At 49.0% G+C, this 19,102-nt stretch overlaps 1 protein-coding gene and 1 long non-coding RNA gene across 2 annotated transcripts in view; one reads left to right on the forward strand and one right to left on the reverse strand.

The window, feature by feature from the left end:
* Window positions 1-74: 74 nt before the first annotated feature.
* On the forward strand, window positions 75-6,018 carry LOC143434853 (uncharacterized). Its single transcript, XR_013104666.1, has 3 exons — window positions 75-331; window positions 4,643-4,689; window positions 5,724-6,018. It is a non-coding gene; the product is annotated as an uncharacterized LOC143434853 (long non-coding RNA).
* A 788-nt stretch (window positions 6,019-6,806) lies between these two features.
* Syt12 (synaptotagmin 12) overlaps window positions 6,807-19,102 on the reverse strand; it is a 28,057-nt gene continuing 15,761 nt past the window's right edge. Inside the window, exons 4-8 of the mRNA XM_034507692.2 lie at window positions 17,898-18,290; window positions 14,241-14,456; window positions 12,574-12,694; window positions 11,237-11,370; window positions 6,807-8,610 (exon numbers count right to left, since the gene is read on the reverse strand). Coding sequence (XP_034363583.1) covers window positions 8,437-8,610; window positions 11,237-11,370; window positions 12,574-12,694; window positions 14,241-14,456; window positions 17,898-18,290 — 1,038 coding nt within the window. The 3' untranslated portion in view covers window positions 6,807-8,436. The remainder of the gene's footprint in view (window positions 8,611-11,236; window positions 11,371-12,573; window positions 12,695-14,240; window positions 14,457-17,897; window positions 18,291-19,102) is intronic.

Raw genomic sequence — 19,102 nt, forward strand, 5'->3', positions numbered from 1 at the left:
GGAGGAAGTGGGAGCGGGGCGGTCGGGACAGAAGGCGGACCGGGGGGCGGAGGACACCCAGCTCAGGTGAGAAGCCTTGGACAAGATGGGGGTGCGGCGCCCGGCCAGGGGTGGACGCTCCTGGGGTCTGGTCTCCCGGCGTCCTGTCTAGGCACTCAAGAAAGACTTTTGCAGCACCTCCTGCGTGTGGTCACTGAGGCTGCAGGGGTGGGCGGAGACCTACGCCTCCAGAGGGATCCCAGGGCTCGTGGGAGAGAAGTAGACAAGTACTTGAAGAGAGGCTGGGAACAGGGAAGGAGGAAGCATCTGGACTATCTGCTATGGGTGGCAGGTGATTTTTATGAATGAATGAATGAATGAATGAATATGAATTTCTGCTATTTGCGGACCTCCTCCAGATGTTATAGGCCAGATGAGAAGGGAGTGGCCCGGGCATACCCTTGTGGGTCACTTCAGGATCTCTTCAACCAGCACTAGGAAGCTTCGATGAAGGTAAATTACCAGGCGCCTCACCCAGGCAGCCAGTGATCTAAGGAAAACTATGGAACCTTCCATCTGTAGAGCTCAGAGCTGGCTCTGGCACATGGCTGATGCATGAATGGTTCATATTATATAGTATGATGACCTTATAGTATATGGTATATTTATTTTTAAGTTTTATTTTTTACGTGTGTGGGCGTTTTATTTGCATGTATGTTTGTGCACCCTGGTGCCCTCTGTACTCGGAAGCCCTGGAACTTCAGTTACAGACATTATGAGCCACCATGTGGATGGACCTGGGTCCTCTTGAAGAGAAGCCAGTGTTTTTATTTTAACCTCTGAGCCATGTCTCCAGTTCTTTGGTATAATGTTTAATCAATGCAGATGGTCCTTAGTTTCTTAGAGTCTGGGGACCCTGCACTGTTCCGATCAAAACCTCTACTGTGAGAAGCTTAGAATGGGAGATGTCAGGGGACAGGAGAAAGGAAAAGGGGCTCTTCATCTGGGGTAGATAAGGAGGACCTTCAGACAGGAGAGGCAGAGTTTTGAGGAAAAAGCTACAGAGGTGTTTCAAACAGAAGAACATCGAAGAAGCTGGAGCAAGGTAGCCACGCCCCCGACTTCTTAGCGACAGGACAGAGGGCGGGACTTGGCTGAGTCGCTAGTATCTGGATGGTGAGTGGAGCACTTTGGATTTCAGGAGTAAATCTTACTGTTCTCTAAGTCTCCTCATCCTTTGTGATCAGATTTTTCTTTTTTAACTTTTGTGAGCATAAGTGGGCTGGAAATGAGGCTGTGTTGCTAGAATGATTAACTAGCGTGCACGAAAGTCTAGGGTCCGTTCCCAGTTCCACGTAAGCTGGACTAGAAGAGTCTAACTAACTCCAATACTGGTGAGGTGAAGGCAGGAGGATCTGAAGTTCAGTGTCAGCTTGGCTGTTCAAGTGAGTTCAAGGCCTGCCTAGGCTAGATAGTCTGTCTTAAAAAAGAGAGGAGAAAGGTCTCACCTGTCTCCCCAGACCTCAGACTGGGTGTTTATATGGCAGCTAAGTGGAACATGGTCAGAAGTCTTTGGGTTTCGCCTCCCACCTCCACACTGGTCATGACTTCATCCCCCATTGTATTCAAAATCAGGCAGGTGACAATGACCTTCAGCCAGATTTGATCCTACTGTATCTCAAGGAGGCAGTTTCCAGTTTCCCTCGGGGCCGGAGGTCAGCTGCACGGAAGGAGCCTCTCCCAGAGCCTCCCCAGCTCCACCTTTTGGATGCCCCTTTCCTGAAACTGCCACAGGGCTGGGCAGGACTTGCATGAAGCTGGGTGTGTAGTTCAGTGTCAGCTTGGCTGTATAGTGATGCCCAATAAAAGGAGTGGTGAGGAGGGGCCCTACCCCCACCCCCAACACTCTAGTCAGCTGTCAGCCTAGTCATCCCTGCTGCTGTCATCAGGCCAGCCTGGAAGGCAGGTGGAGCTAGACCAAGGGTGGAGGGAGCTGAGAGTCAGGCAGAGGCGGCCTTGGTTGCTATAGGGATAATCACTCTAATGATACACTTGACAATTGTCACACTTTACAGCACATACTAATGGGTGATAGCTGCTATTCCGGGACTGTCCACCAGGAGACAGGATTTGCTAGCTCCATTTTACAGAGAAAGAAACTGAGGCCTAGAAAGGGTGACTTCTTAAGAAAGACCCTAAGACAAAACAAAACAAAACAAAACAAAACAAAACAAAAAACCGCTGGGCAGTGGTGGCGCACGCCTTTAATCCCAGCACTTGGGAGGCAGAGGTAGGCGGATTTCTGAGTTTGAGGCCAGCCTGGTCTACGGAGTGAGTTCCAGGACAGCCAGGACTACACAGAGAAACCCTGTCTCAAAAAACCAACCAACCAACCAACCAACCAACCAAACAAACAAACAAACAAAAAAGAAGTACCCTAAGGCTGTCCCCAAATCTCACTTCTTGTACATTATTACTCTCAGCCCCCACACTGTGAGGTAGGCTTCTGCTTCTTGTTTTGGAGACTTGGGGATTGAATCCCAGAGGGAGGCTGCTGCTTGGATTGGGCCAATAAGACCCAGAGCTAGGACTTGGTCTAACCATGTTCAGTCCAGCCTCATTAACACTCTTATGTTCAGGGTTCTGTGAGAGGCATATCAGTCAGTCACTGACCCATGGCCATCTGCCCTGGTAGCCAGGAATTTCCCCAAATCTGACATTGCTGGACTCTGGACTACACTGTTTTCCCGAAGTTTATTTTTGGAGTGGGGTGGAGTGGCCACACAGTTGGCCTCACTGGGGTGCTGTTTGCTGTTTTTCTGTTTACTGTGGCTGCTGCTGACTTCCGGCCTGTGACTCAGCCCCCTCCAGGCCCCATCAATTCCAAGGCGAAAATCCTTTATGAACCCATGTAGCATGTGACTGCCCTGAAGGCCTCAGAATGGCAGGGGAGGTGGGGCCAGCTTTGTCTGGAATGTTGTTATTGGTGCTGCAGGTCTCCAGCAGAGCCATGACCACCTCGAGAGCAGGGACCACAGCTGACCCATTTCTGTACCCCAGACTATCTCAGACTGGCGCCAGCTGTGGTTCCGGATACTATGTCTAAATGACAGGCTAGCTGGACAAACATAGCAAGAGAAAGAAAAGGATAAATGAAGGAAAGAGGGAGGACAGGCCAGGGGAAACAGAGGGAGCAGGAAGGAAGGGAGAAGGGAAGGAAGAAAAAAGGGGTTTGAAAGAACAAAACTGGCCAAATGGCAGAGTGTTGTGGTGGTACATGCCTGTAACCCCAGCACTCAGTAGGCAGCTATTCTCTGTGAGTTCAAGGCCAGCCTAGTCTACATAGCAAGTTCCAGGCCAACCAAGGTTTTGTAGTAAGACCCTGCCTCAAAAATAAATAAGTACATAAATAAACAAACAGACGAGATGAAGTGCACATAACACTTGACAGGTGAGTTGTGCTCTGCAGAGAAGTCTACCTTCCACCATCTACTTGCTCCAAGGACAAACCTAACTTTCTGCCCCATTTTCTGCCCCCTCTCTATTTCCCTGCAGCTAGACAGCGCAGGCTGTTCTGGTTCTTTACTGCCACTGTGTGGCCACTCTGCTCTCTGCAGGTCATTACTTGGGCTTTTCCCTGGGGTTCCTGGTCTGGGGTACTGGGTGTTTGTGTGGATATGGTCTTGCCTTTGGAAAGGCTTAGCAGGGCACACTTGATCTGTGGTGCATTTCCCTAAGCCTTTGTGTGTGCACATCATAGCTTCGCTCTTTAGTTCCAACCATCAGATTCTGGAAGCCCTTGGGCTCAGCAGAGACTGTGCTACTCAAAGCTTTGCCCTCAGATAAACCTAGCATCTATTGTGTGCCAGGCACTGGGCACATGACATTTTATTCTGTCCTTTGATGTACATATGACTTCTATGCACATATGACTTCTATGCACCTTTGAAAAATGAAGAAACAAGGGGCTCGAAGAGGATAGTTTGACTAAGGTCCAGTTGACAGTTGGAGGAGCTAAGCCTCAAATCCAATCATTGAGTTCCACAGTTTGTTCATACAGAATCTTCAAAAATTATGCCAGGGTGGTGACAGATGTCTTTAATCACAGCATGTGGGAAGCAGAGGCAGGAGAAATAGGAGTTTTGTGTTATCCTTATCTACATTTTTGTTGTTGTTTTTGTGTTTTTTTAAGACAAGTTCTCTCTGTAGCCCTGGCTATCCTAGAACTCACTCTGTAGACCAGGCTGGCCTCCAACTCAGAGATCTGCGGCCTCTGCCTCCCAAATGCTGGGATTAAAGGTGTGTGCCACTGTGCTTGGTTTATATAGTGAATTTGAGGCCAGTGCCAGATCTGTGAGTCTCTGTATCTAAAAAAAAAAGGGGTGTGTGTGTGTGGAGAGACAGCTCAGTGGCTAAGAGCTCTTGTTGCTCTTGCAGAGGACCTGAGTTCAGTTCCCAGCACCAGGTAGTAGCACACAACCAGTAACTCCAGTTCCAGGGTATTCTATGCTCTCTTCTGGCCTCTGTGGACCCAGGGAAGACACATGGTGCACATACATTCAAATAAAAATATAAAATAAAAATCTTTAAAATTTAAAAACATAAAGTCAGGGGTGTGAGGAGCTTTTAATAAGCTAACTTGTCCAACACGCTTCATTTTCAGTTGTAGAAACTGAGGCCCTGAGAGTGCAGTAACTTCTCACACAACAGGTAAGCAGACCCAGGCCTTTGTCCTGCAAGACAGGACCTGGAAGATGGCCCCTCCTAAGCAGCTCCCCCGCTGCATGGACCTCCTCTTTGGCCTCCCTTCCTTGCCTTGCTACTTACTGCTGGGCTCTCCCAGCGGGCGCACTGAACAGCACTCACTCTTCTAATTAACTTGTTACTTTGGGTATCTGCAGACACAGATGGGTGGGCTCAGACAGAAGATGGGAGGAAAGGATAAGAGATGCCTTCATCGGTGGGTGCTAAAGGGACTCATCTTACTCTTGGTATGGGCAGGCCTGCCCCTGGCAATACTGGGTTAGTTATTGACCTCCACACCTTTCCTTTTGGGTTCTTAGAGAGAACCCAGGCGGGAGGAGTAGGAAAGAAGAAAGGGTGGGGAAGGATGGGAGCTTAGGAAAGGGGTCAGGAGTGGGAAGAGACAGGTGAAGGGGATCATGAAAGAAGATGGGGTTGTGGGTAATTCACCTCAGCCATCCTGCTTTCTCTCTAGTAGCGCCTCTGATTATTTAGAAAAAGATTTGGTTGGTACTTTATGTGTTATATGTATTAGTGCTTTGCCTGCATGTCTGTAAGTGAATCACAAGCATGACCTAGAGGGCACCAGATCCTCTGGAACTGGAATTCCAGACTTGGGAGCCACCATGTGGGTGCTTGAAACTAAACCTGGGTCCTCAGCTAGGGCAGCCAGTGCTCTCAGCCTCTGAGCCATCTCTCCAGCTCTGAGTATCCTTACCTCTTTTTTGTTTGTTTTGTTTTATGGTTTTCAAGACAAAGTTTCTCTGACAGCTTTGGCTGTCCTGGAACTCACCCTGTAAACCAGGCTGACCTTAATTTACAGAGATCTGCCTGCCTCTGCCTCCCAAGTGCTGACTGGGATTAAAGGTGTGCCACCACTGCCCGGAGAATACCTCATATTTTGAGTTCTCTTTAATGAACTCCAAACCTAGAAATTGTTTAGTGATCTGCCCTGCTCACCCCTTTCTGCCTACAACTGTGCTTGTTCACTTCTCTTACAGGTCTTCAACTCCTCACTGAGCCCTTCCCTGGTTCCCTCTTGTCAGCAGACAAAGACCTTCTGCTTCATCTGGGAAGCTGGTGCCTTCAAAGCCCATCTCCCTCAACCTCTCAAGTGTCTGCCAGGTTATGGTTCTCCAGATACGGGACACTAACTAGTCTGTGGTCTCTGACCTGTGACCTACCCGGATGCTGGGAATTTAACAATTTCTTTGTTCTTAAGCCAGGCAGTGGTAGTGCACATCCTGGCACTCAGGAGGCAGAGTCAGGCACAGCCAGGGCTACACAGAGAAGCCCTGTCTTGGGGAAAAATTGATTCTTGAGAATTCCATACATGCATACAATGAATATGATCAGATCCGCACCATTTGCCCCTTACCGAGACACTGAGAATTCTTACCTTGCTTATGAGCTCCCAGGGAAAGAAAAGGAGAGGAAGAAGTATTTGGGATCCAGAAGTTTCTCAGCTGGGCTTCAGGGATTTTTGAGGAATTGGAAAAAGATCAATAGGCTCTCCAACCATAAAGCCTGAACTTGATCATAAATCTGTGATTTTCTTGTTGTGTGATCTTAGGTGTGTTACTTCTCTGAGCTCTGGTTTCTACATCTCTATAAGGGGAGTGGCATAGTTCCCTGCCTTTAAGTGCTTCTGGTCTGCAGCCCAAGCACCGACTCTCAGTGTCCTTGTAAAGCCCTTTCCCATCCCTGGTCTATGTTTTGCCCCCACCCCCACCCCCATCCCCTGGATCCCCATTCCCTCCCAATGTGGTAGCAAGGCAAAGAACTCTGCCCAATGTTTGTCACTTCCTGTACTCTTGTGATGTTTTGTTACTAGGATGCTTTTTCTGCCTTACATATTGAATATTCTTCAGTGTCACCACCTGAAAGCCTTCTTTGACTTCCCCATACCCTCCTTCCCCAACCAGGGCTGATACTGGGATCCCTCCTTAGAACTACCCTTGTAGATTGAAGATGGCCACCCCCCCCCCACCAGCAATGAAGGAAGGCCCCAGTACCCCTGTGTAGCTCAGGGTTTAGACAGGTTCCCAGTGAAGATAGTAAAATGACTCAAGGCTGAGCAGGGCTCCCTGTAAGCCTCCTTCCTGCCCCAGTTTTATTTTGTTTCAAGAATCATCCCAGGCAGCATTCCTGGCTGCCACCACAGCCATCTGGGCACACTGTCAACGTTTCATGCAGTATAGAAGGAAGGAACAAGGGGATGGAGGGTGGGAGGTGTGGTCTGCCCTGCAAAGCCATTGGATTAGTCTGGGCTTCCAGATGACAAGGCCTGGCCCAACCACCACTATCCCTGGCCCGTTTTTCACCTCTTGATATCGGCCACAAGGTGAGAGCCTTCAGTGGGTCCAGCTGTGGCTGGTGTCCTGTTGACCTGTGTCACTGTCCTAGCTGCCCTTCTCCTTGTCACTGACCATAATGATTAGACCTGCTTCCATCTGGGCCTCCATGATTCATTAGAGCCAAGGACCAGAACCCTCTTCCTACCACTCCCATGCCCACTACCCTTTTAAACCTTTAGGTGCCAGAGAGAAGGAGCCAAAAGCCACCATTTCTCTGGGAGAACTGCCTTTCTCAAGTGACAGCCAGCACCTCACTTATGATATGGTCCCCTCACTAACTCTGACCAGATGGGAGTCAAAGAACGATTCTGGTAGTGGTGCACATCCCAGTCCTTTGCATATAAACACCATTTCTCCAGAGTTCCTATTGGCTCAAAACTAAGGCTAGATATCCCTGTAGTCTCTGTTTTAGGGAACTTGACCTAAAATTCCTAGGGTTGGATTTAGATCGACCTGACATCTTTCTTTCAAGAGAAACCTGGCCTGGAAGGACACCAGCCAACACTGGTGAATCTGTGCTGATTTGCTTTGGATCCACACAAGGACCTGGATCTAGGCCACTGGGGACTTCTGGTTCCCTCAGGCGTGGATGGTCAGGGGAACCTTCATGTGGCCTACTGGTTTCTGTTGGGCCTGGTCTCCTGGCCTCTTCCTGTGTTCACTGCAGTGGGCAGAGTCTGTGTTTGGGATGGACTAGTTTGTGTCTCTTCTATTGTTTGACTGCTCACCATGATCCCCACGACCCCCATGGTAAATCTGGGGTGCATTTTTTCCAACCCTCAAAGTGAAGCTCCTTTCTTGTCTGAGAGATCCCCACTGTTACCCTAGACCTCAGGGCTCCTTCCCAAGTCCATCTGTTTGGGTTGTTACTTGGCACTGAACCGAACAACCAGGATGGGAGAGGGGCGTCTTTAGTTCCTGGCATCCTGAGTGCTATGTCTTGTTAATATTAGCCCTGTCACTACCGGAACTGTCCCCTCAAGACTTACTAACACCTGTCCTCTAGGAGAATGGCAGAAGGGGAGTTGGCCAGTTCTGAAACCCACATCCCTCTGCAGGCCAAGGGACATACTTCCTAAGGCTCTTCAATACACAGTTGGTCATTCTGGTAGGTCCCCAGCCAGCTACAGGTAGTCCTCAGTGGAGAAATTACCATGGGTGCCCAGATGAAGAGCCACACCCACTTTTCCATGACAGTCTGGACAGAGGATCCAAGATGGCTGATGAGGATCCCCTGGGAGGTGGGGCAGCTCAGGTGTTCACAGCTCCAGCTGACTATGGAGACGGCATTGCTGGACAGAACTGAGATAGTGCCAGGCTCTGGAGGCTCTGGTGCCCACCCGGCCTGCCCTGGCTGTTAGTTTCGCCGGACTGGATGCCACATGGACACAGGCCTGCGCAGTGTGGCCAGCATCTGGTTCCAGTGTGTGGTGCCCATGCCACTGGCCCCTGGCCCAATGATGACATGGCCCACATTGTCTCCACGGCCGTCGCTGCTGCTCTCAGCCACTGTCACTCGGAGAGACAGGTCCTGGAGAGAAGGTGACATGAAAGATTGGGACCAGGAGCAGCTGAAGGGTTCTCCCTGGCTCTCAGGCTCCAAGGCCCTGTGAGGTCTGAGAGCTGTGAGGTCTGTGAGGTCTGTGAGGTCAGATACAGCTCTGAGTCTTCCCATCTGACTTGGAAGAAGAGACTTGTCCTAGTTACTTCCAGATGGATAGCCAGCTGTGATGTGACCTTGCTAAGTGCTAAAAAGTGACAGTCCAAGCAGGATTCAAATCTATCTCTCACTTCTCTGTCTCCCAATATTTTTAAGATTTATTTTATTTTTGAGTTTGAAAAGATGGGTGAGCAGTTAAATACTTGCTGTTCTTGCAGAAGACCTTGGTTTGAGTCCCAGCCCCCACATGCTGACTCAGTAACTCCAGGGTATCTGAACTCTCTTTGTGGTTATCTGGCATGCATGTTATGCACAGACATACATGCAAGCAAAATACCCATACCCATAAAATAATAAAAACCTTAAAAAGATTTTATTTTAAATGATGTATGTCTGTAATGGGGATATGTGTATGTGAGTACAGGTACCCACAGTGGCCAGAAGAGGGCGCTGGATCTTCTGGAGTTGAGATTATAAGCACTTGTGAACCATTTGATGTGGGTGCTGGGAACTGAACTTGGGTCCTTTGCTAGAGAAATATGTCTCTTAACCACTGAGCCATATCTCCATCCCTGCTTGTTCTTGAGATAGGGTCTGATAGTCCAGGCTGGCTTTGAACTTGTTATGTAGCTGAGGCTGTATTTGGATTCCTGATCTTCCTGCCTTGGCATCTGAAGTACTAAGATAACAAATGTATGCTACTATATCTGGCTTAGAACTCAGGCTGTTTGTTTGTTTTGGTCTGTTTTGGTTTTTAAAAAATATCTTTTAAATGTATAAGTGTTTTCCTGCATGTATGTATATGCATTACATGCATACAATGCCCAGAGAGGACAGAGGAAGGTGCTGGATCCCCTGGAATTGGAGTTACAGGTGGTTGTGAGCCACCATGTGGTTGCTGGGAACTGAACCCAGGTCCTCTGGAAGAGCAGCCAGTGCTCTTAACTGTAGACATCACTCTAGTCCTTTCCTTTTGTTTGTGAGGCAGAGCCCTGGTTAGTCTGCAGTTTACTATGTAGACCAAGATGGCCTCAAACACAAAGAGATCTTTTTCTCCTGAGCTGGAACTAAAGGCCTGTGCTACCACTGCCTCGTTGTTACTAGTTCAGGCTGGCCTCAAATTCCCTATAGAGTGGAGGATGACCTTGAACTTCTGATATCCCTGCTTCTGCTTCCTGAGTGCTCCACCATGCCTGGTTTATGAGGTGGTGTGGTGTGGTGTGGTGTGTGTGTGTGTGTGTGTGTGTGTGTGTGTGTGTGTGTGTTGGCAACCCAGGATCTTTTATGTGTTAAGCAAGTGTTCTGCATCTGGCTACACCCCAGCCAGGACTTGGGCCTTTGCTACCTGCTTCTTGGTCTTTAAAATGTGACAGTGACAGCATTTCCTACCTCACAGGGCTGTTCTAGGAAGAAAACTAATCAAACATGTAGGTGGAGGGGGGCATAAAAACAGAGAGGACAATTAGAACATGTAAAGCGGCTTCGAGGTCACTGGCACAGTCTTGTCAGATCACAGCTGAGGGTCAGAGTTCAGTAAGAACATACTTGAGAACAGCTAAAACTGTTCTTACCTAGTCCCCAACAGCTTCAGGTTTTGGAGACCGGAGGGAAGTGGCATTGTGGTAAACACAACAAAAGCAGAAATCAAATGGGTAGACTGTCTAATAAGGAATAAGGTTATGATCCCTGGACCAGCCAGACATGCTGGGGTGTTGCCTGGATTCCTAGATTTGAGACACCCAAAGTGAGGCTGACATCCAGCTTTCAAACTATAGGGGCTGACAGGGTGGCTCGGAGGTAAACTGATCACTTAGCACACACAAAGCCTTGGGTTCATCAGCAGCACTGAGAAACAGAAGAAACCCCCAAGAGCATCTCCAAGGGGGGCAGGCCTCGCACAGTTCCTGGCTGCATACCAGACTTTAGCTCAAGGACTAAAGGACTTTCTTTGTTGTTGTTTTGAGACAGATTTCTTCTTGTAGCTCTGCCTATCCTGGAACTTTCTCTTTAGACCAGGTTGTCCTCAAACTCACAGAGATCTGGCTGCCTCTGTCTCCTGAGTTCTGAGATTCAAGGTGTGCATCACCAACTGGTGGTGGTGAGGAGGCCTCAGCAGGGTCCTTGCAGTAGGAACTCTGAAGGTGCAGGCCTACAGCCTGGGCCTGGGGTTGCCTCTAGCTCACCTTCAAGCAGTGCAGGTCCAGTACTGGGAGCTCTCTTCCTCAGAGCTCAGCTTAGTTGTCCCCTCATGCAGAAAGCCTCCCCTGACACTAATCCTGAGGAAGCTCCCATTGGGGATTACAAAGTGGGGACTCCCCTGTCTGTCCTTCATAGGCATCAAGAAAATAGTGCTTGGTCCCCACCCCTCACCATAAGGCTGACACCTAGTCTCAGTCAGGGATTAACTAGAAGGAGGTTGGCTTGAGGTCCCAAGAGGCAACACTGAAGGGGTGCAGTGGCCCAGTCCTGTGCACAGTCCAGTACCAGCCCACCTCACCTGTAGCACAATGGCTGGTACTGAGAAGATCATGGCTTCATTGAACACTGGGTTGGGGTCATCCCTCTTCACAGCAGTCTTCTTCTTGCTCATCTTCCTCCCATCCTGCAGCAGGTATACTTTGACGAAGGGGTCTACAGGCAGGTAGGGGCGAGGGTCAGTGACCCTGGCTACTCTGGCTCCACCCACTGCCTCTAATTCCCTGAATTGGCTACTGGGGCAATCTCTAAAGCCCACTGTTTTGTGTTTAATTATTTATATTAAGAAATGGGAGGTACTCAGGGGAGAGGAGGGAGGTGAAGCTGGATCGGGATCTAAAGTAATAGCAGCTCTCGACTCAGGCAGCACACTGCATATTCTCATTCTATTAGTAACCTGAGTGCAGACAGCAGACCTGAGTCACTGAGTGCAGAGCCTAACTAACAGTGTGCAGCTCTGAGATACCAAGTCTCCCTACTGTTGCAGGATATTTGATCATACTGTGAACCATGAGATAGTGTTAGTTACTGGAAAAAAAAAAACAAACAAAACCTTTTTTTAGTTGTGGTGTGGCTCAACCCTAGCGCACACCTTGAATCCATGAACTTTCTGGCTATTGTAAACAGGATTAAATTAAGTCAACTAACTATAGGTTAAGATCTTGGTGGAGCAAGCAACCAGTTAACAGGAAGTGAATAGGGGATTATAAGAAATGAAGAGAGAGAGAGAGTAAGAGGGAGTCGGGAAGACAGATAGAGAGATGCACAGGAAGTCAAAGGGAGGGACACTGAGTTTGAAGGAGGTTGAGAGGTTTGTTGAGGGAGGGAGGGGAGAGAATTCCTAGTGGGATGTTGGCTGAGGAGGAAGGGCAGCTGGGTGCTTTCTCTGCCTCTTGGAACCAGCATGCTTTCTTCCCAGCTTCTGGCTCCTAAGTCTTCATTGGTAAAATCAAATGATTCAGATTTTGTTAAAAAACAAAAACAAAACACTCTATTGCCTGAGGCCCTAGGCTGTCAAGTCCAATAGGTCCCTGGCATCTAGGGTCTTTAGGCTGCTTCCTCATCTCTGAGCTCAAGTTCTGACGAATGGATGCTCACCCTCCATTTCTTGCCCAGTGCCACAGCCCAGAGCGCTCAGGTTCCATCAGTTTCCCCTTTACTCTACCCTACACGACCTAGGCTGCTGTCACCCTCCAGGGTTCTACTATTTCTGTAGCTGAATTAACCTTTCCACTGTGCCTGGCTCCTGAGCTTAGCTAAAGCCAAGCCACAGGGGCTCTGGCACTGTCCCCCATACCTGCTCAGAACATGACAGCTCCCCCTGAGCCTCATGGAAGAGCTGAGTACACAGGCCCTCACCTGCTGTGGTCTTCTCATTGGTCCAGATGAGATTCTTGGCTTTCACCACAACCACAGTCAGACGCTCAGCTGTGGGCAGGTAACTGAGAGACAGCAGGATCTCCCCCACAGCATCAGCAGCCTGTGGAGATAGGAATGGCTCAGAAGTCTTCTGCCCTCCAGGCTTCAAGAGGTCTGGGGCAGGGGTGGGCAGGAGGTGGATGGTTCCTTCTCCATTGGAAAATCGCTGCTTTTGGGGTAACTCTTAAACCTAGACATCAGGCTGACAGGATTGAGAAAAGGACAACCCATCCACACAAGGGAGCATACATAGACCCTCCTTACACTGAGTGGGGAGCATGTCCTGGAAAGAGGCCCAGAGGCTGCCTGTCAACTGCATCAATCAGATGCAGTTCTGTTCCCTCATTGTGAGCTGAGGAAAACATTCTATGACTAGTGCATAGAGATCCAAGCTGACAACATTTGCTTAAGTAATAATGTTCCCTGGCATTATTACAAGGCTAAAAGTAAGCTTCAGCTTGGCCTCTGTCTGAAATAACCCACTATCAGGCCAGTAGCTTATAGGCGTAAAGCCTCTGATGACTTGGTAGTAACCACTGAGATGAGGCCTGGAGAGATGGCTCAGCAGCTGAGTACTGCATGCTCTTCAGAGGGCTCAGGTTCACTCCCAGCACCCACAGGGCAGCTCACACACATCTGTAACTCCAGTTCCAGGGAACAGGGCGTCCTCTTCCGACTCCCTTAGGCATGAGATGTGCACATGGACACATATATACATTCAGGCAACACACTCATAAAGTAAAACAAATAAATAAAGTATAGAGGGTTGGAGAGATGGCTCAGAGGTTAAGAACACTGACTGTTCTTCCAGAGGTCCTGAGTTCAATTCCCAGCAACCACATGGTGGCTCACAGCCATCTGTAATGGGATCCAATGCACTCTTCTGGTGTGTCTGAAGAAAGTGTACTCATATACATTAAATAAATAAATAATTCTTTAAAAAATAAAATATAGAATGAAAATAAATAGTTGGGAGGTGGTGGTGCAGGCCTTCAATCCTAGCACTCCGAAGGCAAAGGCAAACAGATATTCGTGAGTTTGAGTCCACCCTGGGCTGTAGAGAGAGTTCCAGGACAGCCATGGCTACACAGAGAAACCCTGCCTCAAAAACCCAATAGAATAAAATAAGGACGAGAAATAAATAAATGTTAAAAGAAAAAAAAAAAAAAAAAAAGAACTGAGAAGAGGGCTGGGGATGGTGCAGTGGGTAAAAGCATTTGCCATTAACCCCAGTGATCTAAGTTCAATACCAACCACACACATGGTGAAGGAGAAAACCAACTTGTAGAAGACAAGTGGTCTTTCAACTTCCACATGCATCCTCTGTGTGCATATGCATGCCTGTACACGTATACACACAGAAAGCACAGTAAGTACATAAGTACAGCAAAGTAAAAAGGAAAGGAAGAGCCGCAAACAGTGGTGTCTGTGGGATGTTTTTGTCAGCACATGCAGTGAGTGGCTTCCCTGGGGTGTGGCTTGCGACCCTTTCTCTATTTTGATGCTGTCATGGTCTTGGTTGAGGGACAGGATACTGGCATCTCTCCGAGGACGTGGGTGAGGGTACTTCCTTCCTGAGTGAACCAGTAGGCCAAAGCAAGTGATACCTTATTCTGGTCCTGTAGGTACAGCCAGCCGCTGAAGGGTTGCAGGGGGAGGTCCAGAACAGACAGCTTCAGCTCCACCACACCAGTGCTCACGTTCCGCTCGTCCTCATCGATGCCAAACACGGAAAACCTGAGACTTTTCTCCTCCAGGGCTGTAGGATCCAGGGGGACAGAGAACCTCTCATCGAAGTAGATGGAATAGGCATTCCTCTGGATCTATAGAGAGAAGGGGCCGTGGAAGGGGCTTCCTGGTACCCACCATTTCAGCTCTGGTCCTCTTTTTGCGGCTCAGCCTAGGTTTGTTTGTTTAATTTTGTTGTCAGACTGGATCTCACATAGGTCAGGATGAACTCCTGATCTTCCTGCCGTTAACTCCCAAATGCTAGGATTACAAGCACAAGCCTCCAAACTTCACCTCCCCTTTTCCTTTTCCAAGACAGGGTCTCACTGTGTAGCCCTGTCTTTCCTGGAACTCATTGTATAGACCAGGCTGGCTTTGAACTCACAGAAACCTCCCTTTTCCAGCCAGGGTCTTACTATGCAGCTCTGGCTGGTCTGGAACTCACTATTTTGCCCAGACTAGTCTTGAATTTAGCCATCTTCCTCCTTCAGCCTCCAGAGCTGAAGTATAAGTCTACCATGCCTGGTAGTCCTGGAAAGTTTTGGTTGTTGGTGGTGTTTGACTGGAGTTTGGTTGCTTTGAGACAGGATCCCACATAGGCCTAGATGGCCCTAAATTCATTACGAAGCCAAGGACAACCTTGAGTTCCTTATCTTGCTGCCTCTATCTCCCAAAGGTTGAAGTTACTGTGAGGGTTTAAAAGCCCCAGTGTCTAGAGGCAGGCGGATTTTTTCTGAGTTCAAGGCCAGCCTGGTCTACAGAGTGAGTTCCAGGACAGCCAGGGCTATACAGAGAAACCCTGTCTCAAAAAAACAAAAACAAAAACAAAACAAAACAAAAAAAAGCCCTAGTGTCTTCTCCTTGGTTATAGTCAACCCATTGGCCTCGCAATAGAAGCATCCATAATGGAACCCCAGTAATCCTCATCCTCACAAGATGCTGTGGCAGACCTTTCTCTCTCCTGTCTGTCTGACTCAGCACAGCCTTGGGGGCAGGCATGCAGTGGGAGCTAGACAGTTGTCTGTAAACAGCTGTTAATGCCACAGTGCCCTGCAGAGCCTGGCAAAGCCTTTCTGATTGTCACAGGATGGATGGATGAGTGGACATATAGACAGATGGATGGAGTGACTAGGCAGGGCTAGGCATGCTTCATTTCCCATCTTTTGGATGCCTTTGGCCTCCTCCCAGGAAGCTGTGGGCAGTCCTCAGGAAGGTGCATGGGAGGCTCTGCTTGCCCTTCCGTGGGGGGCCGCCTGAGTCACTGCACTGTGGTATTTAGAGAGTGGCGCTCATCCCTGGCACATTCTCTGAAGCTGAGGGGGTTGCTTGGCCTGGAGGCAACACTCCATCCCCACAGTCTACTGTTGGGCTGTGATGTCATGAAGCCTGTCATCCTAGGAACAAACTCTGCTTAGCTTCTAGCTACTTTGATCTCACTGGGCTCTGCCAGGCTCTGGGAAGGTTCTTCCTACAGCAACTGAATCCCCCAAACAAATATGGAGCCGTGTTGTCCACACAGTGGTCTGCCTCAGACCAAGCTTCTGCCCACAATGTCCCTCCTCAAAGGGCATATCCTGAGTCACCCAAAATCCTTCATATGGCTCAGGCCAAGAGCAACATAATGTGTGTCAGGCTTGATAGCAGCAATTCATGGTCCTGAGAACGGCTCCAGATTATCTACTGAAGACCTTAAGCACTGTGCATGTATACACCGAGCTCTGTTTCACAATTGTGATACTTATTTGACAAACTGAAGGCAGCTGACTTGTTCAAGGTCATACTGCCAGGCCAAGGTGGAACTTAGTTTTTTTTTTTTTTTTCTTGATTTTTGGTTTTTGGTTTTTCGAGACAGGGTTTCTCTGTATAGCCCTGGCTGTCCTGGAACTCACTCTGTAGACCAGGCGGGCCTCGAACTCAGAAATCCGCCTGCCTCTGCCTCCCAAGTGCTGGGATGAAAGGCGTACACCACCACTGCCCGGCGGAACTTAGATTTTAACCTGTCTTCTAACCACCCACTGCTGTATGACCAGTAGGAAGCTGGGTCACCCCCTTGGTGCCCCATGTACAGAGAGCTCATTCTAGAGTCTTCTAGAGTTATAGGAGTGGTGGTATGTGGAATATCTACTACTGAAAGCCAGCTAATGTTCAGTGTGGTAAAAATGACTGGGCACAGAAGACCCTTGGTCCTGCAGGGCACAGATCACTGACGATTCACCTGTCCCATCTCAGTCAGAGGGCTCAGGATCTGGACTCCTACCAGCCTGCTACAGGGAAGTGGGGTTTGGCTGTCAAGATAAGGCACCTTGGAAGCATTCTGTGACCTTCTTGTTGAGTCCAACCTCTCCTTTCCTGTTGATTGCTGACCATCAATGAAAGGACTCTGGCCAGTTTGAATGTGGCGAGCATAGCTCTGGCAGGCCTTGCCCTTCTCCCCCTGCCCCTCTCCCTTGCTAAACACTGTCAGATCATATTCCTAAAGCTAACTGCCATGGTCTAGTCCCTTATTTGGCCACTTCCTCTTCCTGAGGCTGACTACCAAGGTCTAGCTGTCAAAAGATTGTCCAGCAATCAAAAGCCCTCTTTGGCTCACCTAAATTAACATGTCCAATTAAAACTAAACACGTCAGCCTAACTCAGGGTTTCCCCTTGTAGCTTGATGAAATACTATTGTGTTCCTGTGTACCTCATCCGTCTCCTCTCCAGAGGCAGTCCTTCCTGCTCTGGGACAAATACTCCTCCCCTCCCTCTTCCCCTCCCCTTGTTCTCTTCCCCCTTCTCCTTCATCCTCTAGCTCCTGTATTTGCCTCTTATTCCCTGCCCTCTGTCAAATAACTGGGCAAATAAATCTCCTTTGTGCTGAGAACTTGGTCTTGAGGGTCCTGGTCCAGTACAAATCCCAATAGTCACAGGCCATGTCAGCATGCTCCCTTGGTCTCCAGCTTCCAGCAGGGTGAGCCACCAGAGTCACCAGAAGAAAATAGAGATCAGAGAGAGGAAACAGAGACTGGAGGGAGGTTCAAGTGTTTATCTTGCAAAGCTTGTCTTCAGTTTCTCTGGAGGGCTGACCACACCTCTCACAACTCCTATAAAGGTGGCCCCTTTAATTTGGGGTCCAGAAACTCACTTTCCTCTCATGCTTTTTTCAATCCCTGGGGTGGGCCTCCCTTCTTGTGAACAAATTCATGGGACATTGAGGCCACCCCTCCTCCAAAGCAAGTAAGTCTGTCATCGAGCTCTCTCCCAGATCAGCCAGATGAGCAGGCCATCTTTTTTCCTGCCGAGACTCCATGTTGACAGATGTGGAGGTGGACGTTACCCACTGTCCTCAAGTGATAGGAAGATTGAAATCTATACACAGCAGGAACACAAAGCTGCCTCTATGCATGGCCATCCTACTCTGGATCCACATTCTGATCTGCTCTCTGGCGCCCCCGTCATCTTGTCTGGTACTGCAGATCTGCCCACCAGCCCAAATGTCAGCTTCCCAGAAGGGTTTCAGGGAGCCCAATGCACTGCTCTGTCCCCACCTCACTTACCCGGGAGATGCCCACGATCTGTTCGTCTGGCAGCAGACTGACACGCATGAAGCAGGACTCGAAGGTGGCCTCCTCGCGCTCCAGGAGGTCCTTTCCTTGAAGCACTGCCACGTGGAGGGTGTGGGAGGCTCCATCATAGTCCATGCTCACCTCCACCTGGCCCAGGGTGAAATCCTGCCCAAAGGTGTTGCTCACAGAGGAGATGGAATTCAGAGAGTCAGCCGACTGTGATTTGCGGAGAGTACCATAGGGGGCCAAGTCCAGTTCCCGGCCCATCAGCTCCAGGGGTCCCAGCTCACTGATGCTCTCAAAGGTGTCTTCTATACTGAGGCTGCCTTTGCGGCTGGGTGGTCCCCGAGAGGTTGTCCGCTGGGCATTCCAAGGAGGGACTCTCTGAGGGTGAACAAAAGGGACAGGGAAGCATCATATGGGTCGGAGGCACCATCTCTAGGAGACACCAAGGAGATACCCCAGGCTCTCCTTCCACAAAACCAGCACAGAGGGACCCGCACTTCAGACCACTTTGTTTCTCTATCTGTCTCTCAAACAAGAACTTACTAGTATCCTGGGCTAACCTGGAGCTCATGATCCTCCAACTTGAACTCCCTGAGTGCTGGGATTACAGTCATGCACCAACTAGATCTAGCTTGGTTTTCTCCCCTTAACCAGAATGGAGGAAGACATTTCCTCAAAGTGCTTATTATTGTGACAAAACTCCTTACATGAAAATGTCAACTGTAATGACACTTATAAAAAGGAAAAGCTGCTGGGTATGGAGGAACACGTATACAATCCTGTAAAAAACATAAATCTGATTTTTTTCCTCCTGGCCACTTAGTTCCCAACAGCAACAACTCAGAGACTAATTATTATTAAATGTGTTGGCCACAAGCTTTGCCTCATCCCTGACTGTTCTATGCCTATCACTTGGTTAGTTACCTGTCTTCAGTCCTGGCCTGCTTCTTTCTTAGCATCTCCCCAGTGTCCCCCCAGAGCTCTGAATCTTTCAGCATTTCTCTTTCCACTACCTTGGTCCATCCCCCACCTCATCTTTCCTCTTGTCCCCCATGACTCTCTTCATGTCTCTCTTTTATCTCTTACTATTTTCAAGAATCCTCTCTCTTCCTGCCAATGTCGCAGCTCCTCTCTGTAGCCTCGGCTCATTGGCCAGCAGCCTTTTCTCTACAGGTGGTGCTTATAAGAGA

Source organism: Arvicanthis niloticus, chromosome 1, assembly GCF_011762505.2.
Source record: "Arvicanthis niloticus isolate mArvNil1 chromosome 1, mArvNil1.pat.X, whole genome shotgun sequence".
Classification (NCBI taxonomy): domain Eukaryota; kingdom Metazoa; phylum Chordata; class Mammalia; order Rodentia; family Muridae; genus Arvicanthis; species Arvicanthis niloticus.